The sequence below is a fragment of the Gigantopelta aegis genome, chromosome 5 (genome assembly GCF_016097555.1).
Source record: "Gigantopelta aegis isolate Gae_Host chromosome 5, Gae_host_genome, whole genome shotgun sequence".
In the NCBI taxonomy this organism is placed as follows: Eukaryota; Metazoa; Mollusca; class Gastropoda; order Neomphalida; family Peltospiridae; genus Gigantopelta; species Gigantopelta aegis.
This window is the reverse complement of record NC_054703.1, coordinates 2,676,957-2,690,880: the sequence shown is the minus strand read 5'-3', so window position 1 is coordinate 2,690,880 and position 13,924 is coordinate 2,676,957. Positions and strand designations below refer to the sequence as shown.

Here is a 13,924-nt window from a genome sequence, read left to right as displayed (position 1 = left end):
GAAATGATGCTACCTGGATGGTCTTTAGATTACGAATTCCAAACCACAGAACCTAAACACTGGCTTACTGACGATGAGAGACCAAATGAAGCGACGCATTTGTTACAAGATACGATCAAAAAGTGTTAATTTTATTTGTTCATGACTATGTAACATAAAATGCAAAATACAAAGCAACAACAACAAATTACAAATAACAGAAAATAAATGAATTAAAAGGTATAATAAAACACAAAAACACAACTATGTCAGTAAAATTATCGGACCAAGCTTTGAAAATTAAATGTTTATTTTTGATGTGTCTGTCTATGTTTACCCTTTACAACGGAAGAGAAATTTATAGTATACTCTTCCCTCAAATAATTTTTGTAAAAAAACTTATGATTAACACTATATATTTTTTAATTTCAATTGCAATCAGATAGATATCAGTTCTCATTTAATTTACAGTACTGACAATTTGGGGTGTTTTGGCACAAACATGTGTACGATATATTATTGATAAAATAAATTTAGATACTCTGTAAGCATGAAAAAAATTGTGTGCATATTAATTTTGCATCGTTCGTGGCCAACTTCAAGTGGTGAAATTTATAAGTACGCATTATTTTTTACAAATGCTAATGGTCATTCGCGAAAAATTTAAATGTCACAAATATATGCTACGGTGCATATTCGTAACAAAAACACATGTCACAATTTTAATCTGGTTTACAGTAGTTGGAAAGATGATTTATGCATATCCAATGACTGATGTTTATAACTGAAGTATGTATACTTGATAATCAAAAGATCCACTATATAATAACAGATGCTTCAGTGGGTCGAATCAATGGGTAATTGGTAATTATCAAGCTTTCGGCCAGAAAATAATAGTACTATTCAAGAAATATTAGACAAATTAAGCTTTTTCTAAATATTGTTCCTAAAGTTCACTATAGCTAAAGTAGATTTTCTCATCTCTTACCTCTAGTCTAAAACTTAAGACTTCTGCCTCATTGCATATTTCATTAAAAGACAAAGTCCCATCTCCCTCCTCTAATATCATTTTAATAAAGTAAAGTCAGTTTTTTTTTTTTTTTGCATGTACGTCAGTGTCTTTTTGATAAACATGTCAATTAATCATCATACCGTGTCTGAATTGGAAGTTCAACTGACGTGGCCACACATCTGCCATATAAATAAGAAATGGCAAACTTTGAAAGTATTGACCACTGCTATAGCAAATTTTTATGGAGTTGTATTTTTATTTCCAAGTCTGTAGTAAAACAAGCAGTCAGTTAAATATGACCGATACTGAAGTTTAGATAGAATCAATACCAAACAATACAACTGTAAATTGAAACTTTATAACTTGTGTACTTGCCAATAATAATAAAGGAAAGCATTAATTATTTTTTAAAGAAAAAAATGTTTTACATTCGAAATATACAAAACTATAAACAAAGGGTCAATAAAACTTGGTATCAAGAAGTCAACTGATAATTTAGATATCATTTAAGCTGGACGCCAAAAGGTAATTGCTTTTATATAAGCTTTGGCAATGACATGTATTTGCCAAATTAAATTTTTAATTGCATTTAACAATTTGGCGAATAACAGCTTAAAGTTAAACCCTGATTTAGACTATCTTTTAAAACAAGTAGTTCACTATAACCAAATCCAGTGTGTTCAGTAGCAAATGGCAAGCTGTTATTTTTAATAGCTATTGCTGCTTCTACCGCCACCTATTTTTCATGCTTATAATTATCAACCTCTTTGTATTCATTAAATATGTACATTTTCAGTCTCCTAGTTTCAAAGTTAATGAACAACCTGAAAATCCATTACAGTAATTTGGTAAGAAGTCAGCTGGTACACAATAAGGTTGGGTTTTTTAATTACTAAGCAGGCACTGCATGAAGATTTTTTTTAGAATTCTGACAATCGTAAAGATGAGGTAATCTATATATTTTGAGACTGCATCTCATAATCTTGCACTTCTGCTTTAAAATCTCGGATTCGCAGAAACCAAGAATTATAATAAATCTGCAGCCTGCTAAGTGTTTTTAAAGATTATTACTATTTTTATTTTTTACGACGGTGCTCAAAAATAAAGTGAAGAACGAAAGCAAATAATAGCTCAAATAATTTTTAAGAGTCAGGTTATAACTTCTTCTTTTTTTTCTCAAAGGTAGGCCTTATAGTAAGCCATGATTCATGTCTCGTTATATACTGGTAGAAGCAAAACAATGTTAACCATTTTATAACAGGACAACAGACACAACACAACAGTAAATTGTGATGTCAATTTGCACATTTCCAACAATTCAGCAACTTCATTCTCACTCCTGTCCAACGAGTTGCAAAATTCAGCAATAAGTCTTATGTATATTTACATCTGAAAACTGTGAATGCAATCTCATTTCACCGCCTTCCAATAAGCCGCTTCGTATTTTTTAAAAAACATATCTAATTCATGACAAATCTGACACAGATTTGGTTATTTTCACCAGTTTCTTTTCAGTGTGAACGAGTTCAAACCAAGTAACTGTTTCTGGTTTGTATTATTTCCTCAATCCCTTCCCCCTCCCTCATTCACACTGTTCATGAAGGACCAATCAATGGCCCTGTTTTGCACATTCGTTACTGGCAATAGCCAATAGCAAAGTCTGTCACAAAAAAAAAACTATTCCAAAACAATTATAAAGAAATCGGCACTGAAATCAAAGTATAGAACACCTCCAGAAAGATCGTTTGGGTTGATTTTCTTTCTTTGACAGCTGGTACCCTCCGGCTCGATTCTGCTGACCAGATGTTGCATCCTGAAAAAGTTAAATGTTAGTTTTTGTTTAAAAAGGACTATCCTGAGTTTGCTGTATTTTAAAATGTTTTTGACTGAAGTTAAAGTTTGTTTTGTTTAATTACACCACTAGAGCACATAGATTAATTAATATGCTATTGGATTCCAAACATTTTGTAATTTTGACTCATAGTCTTCAGAGAAAACCCACTACATTTTGTCCATTTGCAACAAGGGATCTTTCATATGCACTTTTCAACAGACAGGATAGCGTATACCACAGCCTTTGATATACCAGTCATGGGGAATTGATTGGGATGGGAAAATCCCAGAGATTTATTTAACCAATTGAGCTAGACCTCACCTGGAATGTACACACACAGTAGCACTTTAAAAATTACAAATACAGTCAAAGTTCCTTATCAGGAAAAAAAGAAGAAAGAAATGTTTTATTTAACGATGCATTCAACACATTTTATTTACGGTTATATGGCAGTTAAGGTTAAGGACCACATAGATATTGAGAGAGGAAACCCTCTGTCGCCACTTCATGGACTACTCATTTCGATTATCAGCAAGGGATCTTTTATATGCACTATCCCATAGACAGGGTGGTACATACCACGGCCTTTGGTATACCAGTCGTGGTGCACTGGCTGGAACAATCCTTATCAGGAAGGCATAGAATTTAGTTGAATTGGTAGAGTGCTAGCCTCAGGTGCTGGAGTTGCCTTTCCATTAGCAACTAGGGATCTTTCATATGCACTTTTCAACAGACAGGATAGCATATACCACAACCTTTGATATACCAGTCATGGGGAACTGATTGGGATGGGGAAAACACAGAAAAAGATTCAACCAATTAAGCTAGACACCACCCTTGCATCCTGGAATGTACAAAAACAGAAGCACATTGAAATTACGAATACAGTCAAACTTCCTCATCATGAAGGGGCAGAATTTAGTTCAGGTGGTAGAGTGCTCGCCTCAGGTGCTGGAGTTGCCTTTCAACTGGCGGAGGGAGCCAATTTTCAGAGGTGAGGGGTCAGTTCCCCACACCAATTTCTGACGCCTAAGACTAAAACTTGGGCAGTGACCAACATTTAAACAGTTTAGTTATGATAAACATTGATATTCAAAAACTAAAACTATGCGAACTATTAAACTTAAACTGGAATTTAGGCCATCCCAATGGCTTTTGGAATGTTCGGACCAGACTACTAGCCGTGGGGGGGAGGGGGGAGGAGTGCACTCGTTTTGAGGACAGGTAATGTGGAAAAGAAATAGTAATGTCCTAAACAATCTCCTGCTACTTGATAAATAATGCCTGTGCTAATATAAAAAAACCTGAAATAAATTCATCAATACTATAAGTTACACAGCAGAAACCAATGTGGTTAACTGAATGGTAAGGAAAGACAAACCTGTTTTCTGTCCATCTTTAACTTGATGTCGCGAGCAAGTGTGAAAAATGCCTCTTCTACGTTGATGCTGGCTTTGGCACTGGTTTCCATGAATTTTATGCCATGTTCTATTGCAAGCTGGAAAAAAACACAACATATTATTTTTACAGTATAAGCAGCAAAGCCAAATAATAAATCCTGTAGCCACTTTGTTTACAAATTAGCTAATCTGGCAATGTACACAGTGAGCCCTGCATTGATTAGCGGTTATAATTAGTTTACACCAACAGATAAAAGTTTTTATTAAACAATACATTAGAATTTCATCGACTGGAATTTCATGCACTCAACTCTCAAGCCAAGTTAAGGATTTGAATTAATAGGACCATGCACTTGTTGTGTTCACTGAGATAGACTGTACAACTCGCTATGTGTACATAAAAACGTAAAGCCCAGCATATTTATATCAACTCCATCATGTAAACCGTATGAACAATAGACAAATGCATTGCTTGATGTACATGTAAACTTAAATTTAATTCATATGCACTTAAATTTAATTCATATAAACTTAATAATTAATTCATATAAACTTAATAATTAATTCATATAAACTTAATAATTAATTCATATTAAAAACCTACATTTAATTCATATAATTATAGTTTTTTCAACTGTAAATCATTTCAGACGTTTATAAACTGATAACCACGCTCACAAATATCTGAACAACCAATTTATTTACCTGTTCACCTCTTTCTTTTGATACCTGTCTTCTATCGTTCATATCACACTTGTTACCCAAAATCATTTTTTCAACATCCTTTGATGCATGCTGCAAATATATTATCAAAACATTTGTATTACTAGGGTCATGCGCATAATGTGAACTGCTCATAATAACCTATGAGTATTCAGCCTTTGTTTGTGGTCCGTAACCATATGTTCAATGCCATTAACTATAAATAAAAATGTGTCGAGTGTGAAATTAAATAAAATATTACCTTTCTTCTTTTATTTCATGCCCGACACCATATAACCGTAAATAAAATGTCGTTAAATAAAAAATGTCCTTCCTTCATTTCATGGGTTTATATATTGTAAAGTTTGAATCCACACATGTAAGTATGCATAAATGTTAAGTGTGCTTGCACACCCACACACCACAAACAACACACACCATATGCTCCACACACACACACCATACACACACACACACATCATACACATACGTCACACACCATACATACACACCCCTAAGAAGGAAGGAAATGTTTTATTGAATGATGCACTCAACACATTTTATTTATGGTATATGGCGTCAGACATATGGTTAAGGACCACACAGATATTAAGAGAGTAAAGTGGCTGTCACCACTTCATGGGCTACTCTTTTCGATTAGCAGCAAGGGATCTTTTATATGCACAGACAGGATAGTACATACAACGGCCTTTGTTACATCAGTTGTGGAGCACTGACTGGAATGAGAAATAGCCCAATGGGTCCACCGATGGGAATCGATCCTAGATCGACTGCACATCAGGCGAGCGCTGTACCACTAACTACATCCTGCTACTACATTCCCCCAGGAATCAGGCTACAGAGTAAGTAGCTAATATTGTACGAATCTTACCTCTTCGATGTTCCTGATCCAGTTCTTTATGTTTTCAAATGATTTTTCATTTGTTATGTCATATACAAGCATAATTCCCTGAAAACAGAAAACAAATTATGGTGTTTAGAAAAAAACTAAAATACTCTTCAATACAAATTTTAAAAAATTGCTCAACAATGTTTTTCTAAATGTGACTAAAACTAGAACTGATTACATTAATAATTCATATATGGAAATAAACGAATTGAACTGAATTGAATTGACACCATTTTTCAGTAAGAACTTTAATTAATAAATTAATCGCAATAACAAATCCTATTATAAATGAATTAACAAGATGCAGTGGTTGGAAGTATATCCTATTTCACTTTTTTCCAGAAAATTATTTGAGGGTACGTAATAAAAAACACAACAGGCAGTAAGTGCCCCTACTACATGTAGATATGGGTTTCAAATGTATTGAAATCAAACACTGCATTTCAAACTCTTCTAAGACAGATTTAAAACAACAGTTATCTTTCTATCAACTGCCTTAAAATCTTAGAATATATCCATCAATTCCCAATTTACCCTCTATACCCTCTGGCAGAAACCCAAAATGTTCGGGTTATTATTATCCCCTCCCTTCGATTCGTCCCAGACCCAGCCAAAGGCACAGGCAATGTCAGAAGTTGTGACCAGGACAGACGTGCCTGAACATTAAATTGACATAGGCACATAAGTGAGATGAAATGAAAGTAAACTGGTTTTGTTTAATGATACCACTAGAGCACATTGATTAATTAATCGTCGGTTATAGGATGTCAAACATTTGGTAATTCTGATGTGTAGTCATCAAGAGGAAAGCCGTTACCTTTTTGCTAATGCATGACATGCAATGACTATTATCATGATTACAACTTACAGTATGTTATACTTACCATAGCACCCCTGTAATATGCTGTTGTGATTGTTCGGAATCGTTCCTGCCCTGCGGTATCCCTGAAACACATTATCATGTTTAGTATTTGGGTCATTCTTTGGTAAAAGGGCCAATTCTGTCTCAAAAACTGATAAAAATAAATAAAAAGTATTCCTTAAATATTTTTTTTTCTCAGGAATCTTGGAAATTATGTCTAATTCCAGCAAATGTAGTCAGTTAAGCTTAATCTGTATTTGATTTAGAGAATTTTGTCAAGTTCAAAGACATGTCAAATACAAGTGACTTTTGTGTTGCATCAGTTACCCACACTTCATTTGTGATTAGAGTTGCTCTGAGATTGTATGCAATGAAATATTATTTTGACATGACTTTGGCACGACATATTTATTGCAATTCAAAAGAGTCTTAAGAATTTTACTGAATACTTTTAAAGAAATAAAATAACCAAGATGTTAAAAAATGTCTGAATGTTGCATCAGTTACCGTGGAATTGCCCAGAACATAAGACTTCAAATGCTTGTAATACTGATTTTAAACAGAGAGCATACTGAGCATTCTGAACAACATTTTCTGCCTGGTCCCTGTCAATGTTCAGCCATGTTGAGAATAAAATCCACAAAACCTTTGACAGTGGTCCTAAGCAATGTGAGGTACAGCTAAGTAACATGGTTTTCTAGTGGATAATCCATCAAACACCAATGTGTGTTCTATTGTCATTTTATTAACACTAATCTAACCAAAGATTCACTCACAAAAAAAAAAAAAACTATTTCTGTATTCCTATAAAACAGGACAATACAAAAGTACCAAAAGATACTATTTTGACATTTAATTTTTTTTTTTTTTTTTTAAATGAATTAGACCTAGAATCGACCACTTCTCAAGTGTGGATCCAGGATTGTTGAGGGAGGGGGGGAATTGTTGTACATTAGTGGAGAATGCACTTTTTTTTTTAACTTTGTAAAAATGGGTATTCAGACACACAGACTCCACACACACACACACCCAATCCACACCTGGGCCCCATTCCACGAAACGATCTTAGCGCTAAGATCACCTAAGTGCATTAGCTTGTTATGCATTTAAGTTGATCTTAGCGCTAAGACTGCTTTGTGGAACGGGGCCCAGATTCTTCAATAAATTCTACGATGTGTACATGCACAGCAATCCGGTATCATTAGCTTGAGTGTGGTGATGTTACTACAACAATCAGACTTTGTTACTCAACAACTGATACTTTAGAAGATAACTGATTAATCCTTTCTGACAGCCGATAAAAAAAAACCCAGGTATTTTATCACAGGTCAGGTCATATAGGGCTTTATGTGCACATTCAGAGCAAGCTCAGCTGTTGTAGCGCACACCATTTTATTACAACATGCATCTAGACTTGAAATAGTTTACTGGGCCCCGTACCACGAAGCGATCTTAGCACTAAGTGCATAATTACCTAATGTACTTAAGATGATCTTAGCGCTAAGACTGCCTCGTGGAACGGGGCCCCGGTAATTATAACAGTATTTAAAACACTTACCATATCTGCAGCTTGATCTTTTTGCTATCCAGTTCAATTGTTCTAATCTTAAAGTCTATGCCTGAAAACATTTAAACATATACCAGGTAGGCTTTAAAATCATATTTATAACTGAACACACAATATACTAACCAAACACATATTCATGATGCATGGAATAACATTTATTGGTAATACTGTTCAGTACAATAAGTTTAGATCAAATCACAAATGTTCTTTTATAGGCATTTGCCTGTTGGCCAATCCCAAATTTGATCTGCAAATAAATATTGGTTAAACCAAATATTATTTTTTTCATATTAGTAGTATATATAGTATAGACAAGCTACAAATTCTGTCGGACCAAATCAAAACATGCCAAACCAAACATGATCAGGAAGTATAAACGCATAATAATTGCCAATCAGACAGGATGGCAGGAGAAAATATCTCCCCGCCCATGAATAATATTTCAAACACTGTATCTAAATACCTTTTGTATACTAAGATTAGAATTAAACAAAAAGTTTAACAGTTTTGTTTTTTTAGTCCAATGCACTATGATCTACATACAAAATTACTTAAAATAATTTGTTTTATTGCTTCTTTGACAAATACCATATATATTTTAATGGAATAAACCAAATGCTGAAATCTTTTCACAGATAAATCTTGTTAGGGCATTAAAATTGAAAATCTGGCTTAAACTAAATCCCAGTTATATATGCTTTTTAAAAACTTGGAATGAAAATTTGCTTGTTTATAAATTACATATTAAGGCTGCTACAGAGTTCGACAAATCTGCTAGCCCGACGCCAGGGGCTAGTTCTTTTTAACACAGGGCTAATGACAAATACAAAATCAGTAGCCCAATGGGCTAGTTGCTTAAAAAATAAAATAATAATAACCCCCCATTGCTAGCTCACGATGGGGTTTTTTCCCTCCACTGGTGTACATTTGATAAATGTTATTCTGACAATGGTCATCGCATAATGTTAACAAGTATATATTAATATTCAACTTGAACTTGAATTTTTATAAAATGCAGTAACAAGAAGCTTCTACTCATCAATTACAACAATACACACGATACAGACTTTGTTTTGTTTTCACTTTAAAGTATCATGGACAGGAAACTACTTCAATAAAAAGCGTGTTTTAATTGGTTGTACAAGTCACATGGTAGTAAAATCTCACATGTCAACAAGGTGTGAATCGCCAGTCCCGTTTAATTAACAGGCTAGCATAACTAAAGTACAACCCCAGTCATGTTTAAAATGACTGTGTTTGTCTTATTTATCTATTGTCTTCTAATTTAATGCCTCGCTTACTTGCGATAGGGATGATGGCAATAGTCTAGCACCATCTTGCCTTAATCAGCATCATCTTGCCTTAATCAGCACCATGCTGCCCTGAGATTAAACAAGCCTTTTTCACTAATTAATTCTAAAATTTGCTTTATAAAACATCCAAAAAGGTATTATTAATTAATAAAATATGCCTTTTATATCTTTTGCCATTCATTTATTAAAGCAAGCAGATAAATTACATTAATGTTTATTTCAATTAATTTTTGTGTATTTTTAATGAAAAACAAGTGCCCCGAAAATGGTGAAAATGCCCCAAAGTGTTGGTCTACCATGCCTTGCCTAATTTCTAGGGAAGTCACTACAGTAACACTGTTAACAGAGCCCACTTGACCTGTTTAATGTGTGTAGCAGTTTGCATAACGTTTCACATCTGTACAAGATAATACTTTTTTGGTCTATCAATTAACGAGTTAAATCTTGCCAATATATTTGTTGATATCTGTCTGACAATGGATATATTGCCCTGTTGGCTACTTGAATAACTGACATCAACGTTCCTGGTGACAATTCACTACCGAATACACTGAACAATACCATGCATTATCGTGTTACATTGCATTGTGCATTAAATTATTTAGTTTTAAGTGGTTAGAGAGAGAGAGGAGTTTGTTAAATTACTTACCCACTCCGGATGAGGGGGGCGGGGGATGGGGGGGGGGGGGGGGGGGGGGAATGGGACAATGGTTTAGGATCAGACATGACAATATAGGGTAGGTCATGCAGTTTAAAAACAATATTAAAAAAATAAAGTATTAATTTATTTTTGAAACTTCATTCACATCTACAGGTCAAGATAAATTTTCACTAAATAACACTAATACTAATAATACTAAAAAAGTAAATAAACATTTTATACTCATGTACATAAAAAAGGAGAAGAAAACAGGTCAGCAGAGGTGGGTTTTTTAGGTACTATAGGGGTTGGGTTCCTTGTTTTTCAGCCTTATATAAAGTGTGTTGTAACTGATCAGAAATTTGGGCTAATGCTCTATTTGGGCTAATGCTAAAAAATTGTCATACCCTGCTGCTACCATAGCCGGATTCTGTGCTACTGTGAATCACAGATTTTGAAAGAAAGAAAGACATTTTATTTAACAAGCTAAACATACGTGTTTAGATTGCAGGGCTTAGATTGCATCAAATTCAAAAATATAATATATGCCTAAACTAATAACTCCCAAATTAAGTACAAACATGCTGACCTCAAAATATTTCATCTCAAAACCACTGAAATGTTATGTTTAATTAGATCAAAATAACTTGAAATGCATTTCTGAATACTGACAACTATACAGCAGCTATTAATGACAGTATTAAACCGAAACAACATTCATGCACTCGGGAAAGAAAAGAAAGAAATGTTTTATTTAACGACGCACTCAACATGTTATTTACGGTTATATGGTGTCAGACATATGGTTAAGGACCACACAGATTTGGAGAGGTAACCCGCTGTCGCCACTACATGGGCTACTCTTTCCGATTAGCAGCAAGGGATCTTTTATTTGCACTTCCCACTGGCAGGATAGCACAAACCATGGCCTTTATTGAACCAGTTATGGATCACTGGTCAGTGCAAGTGGTTTACACCTACCCATTGAGCCTTGCGGAGCACTCACTCAGGGTTTGGAGTCGGTATCTGCATTAAAAATCCCATGCCTCGACTGGGATCCGAACCCAGTACCTACCAGCCTGTACCTACCAGCCTGTAGACCGATGGCCTAACCACGATGCCACCGAGGCCGGTATTATGCACTCGGGAAAGAAAAAAGTCCAAATTTGTGAGATCTAAAGCCCTGCAGGACTAACCCTGCCACCTTCCCTACCATTTTCAATGTCTGATCAACATTACAGGTAAACTAGTAAAAAGATGAGATAAACTTTATTGTATATAAACATTACACATGTGGAAGTGATGTCGGTAAAATATCTGACCATTACACCCCCACCCACCCCTTTAGGGTTAGAGTTAGATTTACATGTATGGGTTACTATTTTACAGTGAGCTACATTCCCTCTTTATGCATGTGTCAATATAATGGGGGGTAACAGGCAGATATCTTTCTGTGATGTCCATGTATTTTCCATTTCATGGTTGGAAAGTTTTATGGTTGGTGGCAGGTGGGTAAGCAAGAGGTTTCTTACATAAGATAAAAATATGATTTTAAAGATTGTGAATACTCGCACATTGGCATAGTCAGGATTTTTTTTTTTTTGGGGGGTGGGTGGGTGGGGCCACCTACATTGTCTACTTGTCAGGCAAATGCAACTTTAATATTCATGATGATAGAATGATGGGACTTTAAAACATTTTCAACAAAACTATTTATTTCTGTACAATAAATATGGCCAAAGACCATTTTTATATATTAATACAGCTTTGAAACATGTGTTGATTTCCGCAGTGAGGCAGAGTGGGTGACTTCCTGTTTGAAATTTTAATTTTTATCGAGATCAAACTCGCAAGTTGTAAACAGTCTACATCGGTAGAAAAACGCTATTAATAAATGGCAAATTGTCAAACTTTAACTTCATTAACACTAAGTCACACATACACAAAACATTTTTTATTTGGAGGTCAAATAAGCGACATAAAACAAACAATTTGACAAGCATCTTAATCTTACAAGAAATCACAAGTTACTTCCCCTATAAATGGGGGCAGCTGTTCGGTCCACATTGAGATGTACCCACCTATCGTTGATATAAACGTAGAATTAAAAGCATCTTCGGAGAATCTGAATAATAAACAAGTTTTTCCAACACCAGAATCACCAATTAATAAAAGTTTAAAAAGATAATCATAAGTCTTCGCCATTTTGGCCGTCTGCAAGCAACACCCGCATTTGCATACACCTGTGACGTATCGTGGAAGGTTATTTCCGGTACGTGAGGTCAGCCGTTCATGAGTCAGCCTGAACAATGAAACCGACTGGTATAGAAACGGCGATGCGTGAACGGGTTGTCAGAAAAATATAAGTGTTTACCTATCACACAAAATATTAAATTCCGCGTGATGAGCGGACAAGTAAAGTTGTATAAAATATTGTTTAAGTTATTTATATACAAGCAAGGGTGTATGCTGGGGAACTTCGGATCGAGAAGAGTGCTCCCCCCCCCCAAGCACACGCCCCTCGGTCCTGGATCTGCGCCTGACATGTATAGTATTTTATTAAAAAGTTAAAGTCCGTTTTGTAAAAAAGAAGACACCACTAGAGCACATTGATTTATTAATCATCGGCTATTGGATGTCAAACATTTGATAATTTCGACATTAATTCAGTTTTAGAGCAGAAACCCACTAGGCCCCTACATTTTTCATTAGTAGTGCTACCATCCCACAGACAAGATAAAACATACCAAGGCCTTTGATATACCAGTCATGGTGCACTGGTTACTGGTTGGAATGAAACATAGCCCAATGGGCCCACCGACGAGGATCGATCATAGACCGACCACTCATCAAGCGAACGCTTTATCACTGGGTTACGCCCCACCCCATTATTTTAACTAGGTTGGCAGAAAGATAGCTCTTGCTAGAAACCTAAGCTTTGCCTAATGGGGTCCGTCATGGTTGGTCTCCCATAGGTGTCCCATGTTTTAGTCCCCGGGGAAGGGATGGCAAGACACAATTGCACGAGTCTCCCCTGGGTTGTCATGCCACGACCAGAAGCGGTCAGGCCCCTTATAAGGGCCCTATAGGCAACCAAGGGAGACACCCAGCACCATAGAGGTCTATAATTAACGAGCTACTCTCGATTCACTAATATCAAAACCTATATTAGCTCGGCCATTTACCTTTCGACCGATCGTTAGAAAACTGCGCCAAATTTCCTCAATCAAAAACTGTGCACCTTTTTCCTCTGGCATTCACGGCTCCATTCAAAATTCCATAGCACCACCACCACCCACCCGCCAGTGCAGGCGGTCCCTCCTCTCCCCTCCCCCCACCTTTCCTGTCATGGACGGAGGAGCCGGCCAATGCCGGCTCTTGTGCCCACGACAGGCGTGCGCTACAACAGCTGTTCTGAATGTGCACGTAAAACCCTATGACCTGACTTGACCTATGGGCAAGATCGATTGGGACTTCGTTAAACCTGTCCAGGACGTTTATGTAATATAGTGTTGGTATCAAATGCTCCTACAGGCCTAGTGGACCTCGGTGATGTAGTGGTTAAACCATCGGACATAAGGCTGGTAGGTACTATGTTCGACTCCCGGTATAGGCTCCCACCCAGAGCGAGTTTTAATGACTCAGTGGGCAGGTGTAAGGCCACTACACCGACTTCTCTCTCACTAACTACTAATCACTAACCCT

At 36.0% G+C, this 13,924-nt stretch overlaps 1 protein-coding gene across 1 annotated transcript; it reads right to left on the bottom strand.

Annotated features, from left to right (window-relative positions):
• Positions 1 to 6: 6 nt before the first annotated feature.
• LOC121373235 (ras-related protein Rab-8A-like) lies at positions 7 to 12,464 on the bottom strand. Its single transcript, XM_041499735.1, has 7 exons — positions 12,301 to 12,464; positions 8,258 to 8,318; positions 6,722 to 6,782; positions 5,820 to 5,897; positions 4,931 to 5,020; positions 4,207 to 4,323; positions 7 to 2,804 (listed from the first exon to the last, which is right to left on the bottom strand). Exons 1-7 carry the CDS (start codon positions 12,422 to 12,424, stop codon positions 2,706 to 2,708), a joined length of 630 nt encoding a protein of 209 aa, XP_041355669.1. The 5' UTR covers positions 12,425 to 12,464; the 3' UTR covers positions 7 to 2,705.
• Positions 12,465 to 13,924: the final 1,460 nt, after the last annotated feature.